A 2,406-nucleotide genomic window follows, 5' to 3' on the forward strand; every position below is an offset into this window, starting at 1 on the left:
TTCCAGCTTCCGCTGTGCCGTCCTGCACGCGTGCTCCGCCATATGCAACAAAACTGACAGCCGGTTCCAGCAAATCGGCCTGCTGGTTCCAGCTTTCGTCTTATCCGCCTTTGTAGTAGGCTGCAGCAATGCCGGCGTGCTCCCGCGTATGCGACAAATCGGGCACCAGTTCCAGCAAATCGGCTTACTGGTTCCAGCATCGCGCGACCACCGTGGCAGCACGCCTCCTTGTCGGTTCCAGCATCTCCCGACAACGGTGGCTGCACGCCTCCTTGCCGGTTCCAGCATCGCCCGACCACGGTGGCTGCACGCCTCCTTGCCGGTTCCAGCTCGTGGACGCAGCAACTCCTCAGCCAACACTCTGCATCTCCGCATCTGGCGCATAAAAATCTCTCCCCCATCTCCGCCATTGCAGCTCCTGCCCTCCCGTCGGAGCTACGGATCCAACCTTGAATCAACACCGATTGCCGTGGCTCGGGAGCTCGCCGAAGGCTACCGGAAGGCAGAGGCGATAAGAATCTACCGGAGGCGACAAGAAGCTACTGGAGGACGAGAGAGGAAGGGAACGTCTAGCTCGTGTGGTGGGGAAGAACAGGGTAGAAATGTGTGGATGAGAGAGGATAAGGAGGTGGAAGACGTTGGACACATGGGCCCATGTTGGATGCGTGCACGCACGATCGAGAGGGATCGAGAGGCCCGCGTGCGTCCGGCGCGACGTTTCGGCCGGCGCACTGGGGGGAAACGTTTTCCTTTAACTTTTGTGCAAGGGAAATCCTTACACTTGGATGCACTGTTTATGAACTGTTCTATATCGAGATCAATCGACGACCTACTAAGCAAGTTGATCTTTATATATGGAAGTATAAAAAAATGCTTATCTTTAACAAAGCCAAAAGCAAGATCCTTACATTGCGCTGTGTCCCATTTGTCACGTGCACTTCATTTTTTTTTAAATCTCATGGGACATACACTCCTGTGCAAAGTTCAGTTCCACGATTGGCACGCTGTAGTACAGAATCGCATCATCATCTTTCCGCTCACAGGGCCCACACGCTCAGAACCCGTGAGCATCCTGTCTTTTCGCGCTAACAAAATGGCGTCCTCGTCCGAAATCCAAACGTGGTTCCGTCCTAGCCCACATGCGCCACGCAGGATTAGCACCGCGCATCGGGCCCGCGATCCAGTGACACGGAGCGGTTGGGTAAAAGTCCAGAGCAGTGGAGTCCTCGTGTGTCACTCTTCCTGACTTCCTCACTCCCCTGTCTGCTTCCGCTCTGCTCGCCTCTGCTTCGGGCTGGTCGTCGCCGTCGGCGAGCGGGATCACACGCCACTCGCGGGATGTCGCCGTCGTCCTCGGCGGCGAAGGTCGTCGCCTTCGTCGGCGCCGACGGGCTGAGCGCCGCGCTCGCCGCTTCTTTCACCCGCTCTGGCGCGATCGTCCGCTTCTACATCGACCCCAAGGTCGCCTTTGCTCGATCGCCCTTCCCTCGTTTCCCCGTTCCTTTCACCCCCGTTTTGGTTTTTTGCCTCCTCTCGGAGGTGTTTTCGCGGGGATGCTCTGTCCTGACGGTGCGTGTCCGTGCAGGCGGATGGATCCGCGGCGACGGCGCTCGCGGAGCAGGGCGGCGGCGTCCGATGCGCCAGCCCTGCCGAAGCCACGCGAGGTGAGCGTATATAACGGTCTCCTGCACTGGACTGGTTCCAGATATGGCCTTCTCATGGCGCGCGTGAATGGCATGCGTGCGTACGAGCCGTTTGTTGGAATGCCGAAGAGACCTGCTAAAGAATACTTCGTGCCGTGCGTGTGTTGCTTCTATCTGATCTATCAAAAACTCTTGGCGCCTGCAGATTCTGCGCTAGTCGTTGTGCTCAGTGACGCCGATGGTGTAGATGAGTTGTTCTTCGGAGCTCAGGGTATAGTGAAAGGTATGTACTACGTGCTTTCTGTGTTATTGTGTTGCCTGCCAGTCTGTCAATCTCATGCACCTGTTTCTATACAAGTTATATATACACTTGACATTTGATATGATGTTTGCTTGAGCATTTCATAGGATTGTGCAAAGAGGCCATTGTATTAATTCGATCGACGTTGGTGCCTAGTCATCTTGAGAAGTTGGGGCAGAAGCTTGCAGGTATAATGCTAATTTGTGCATATATTGTCTTAGCTGGGAACAGTAGCTGCTGTGCTTGGAATTTTATGTGCACTTTTAAGAATTAGAAAGCTGCACATTTAAAAATTGTAAGGCCCTCTTTGGATGACTGGAATTGAAGAACATAGGAATATGAATATACACATGATTGGAATTTCATGTACTACTATAGTTTCCTACAGGATTTTTTGTAGTGATGACCTTGGATGGTTCACAGGATGTTGGTGATGAATGACTGTACTAGTTAATCTGGATT

At 53.6% G+C, this 2,406-nt stretch overlaps 1 protein-coding gene across 1 annotated transcript in view; it reads left to right on the top strand.

Annotated features, from left to right (window-relative positions):
* Positions 1-1,209: 1,209 nt before the first annotated feature.
* The window catches only part of LOC123160810 (uncharacterized), a 20,874-nt gene continuing 19,677 nt past the window's right edge, over positions 1,210-2,406 (top strand). The window contains exons 1-4 of the mRNA XM_044578645.1: positions 1,210-1,461; positions 1,586-1,664; positions 1,849-1,926; positions 2,052-2,132. Coding sequence (XP_044434580.1) covers positions 1,339-1,461; positions 1,586-1,664; positions 1,849-1,926; positions 2,052-2,132 — 361 coding nt within the window. The 5' untranslated portion in view covers positions 1,210-1,338. The remainder of the gene's footprint in view (positions 1,462-1,585; positions 1,665-1,848; positions 1,927-2,051; positions 2,133-2,406) is intronic.

Source organism: Triticum aestivum, chromosome 7B (genome assembly GCF_018294505.1).
Source record: "Triticum aestivum cultivar Chinese Spring chromosome 7B, IWGSC CS RefSeq v2.1, whole genome shotgun sequence".
Taxonomy (NCBI): domain Eukaryota; kingdom Viridiplantae; phylum Streptophyta; class Magnoliopsida; order Poales; family Poaceae; genus Triticum; species Triticum aestivum.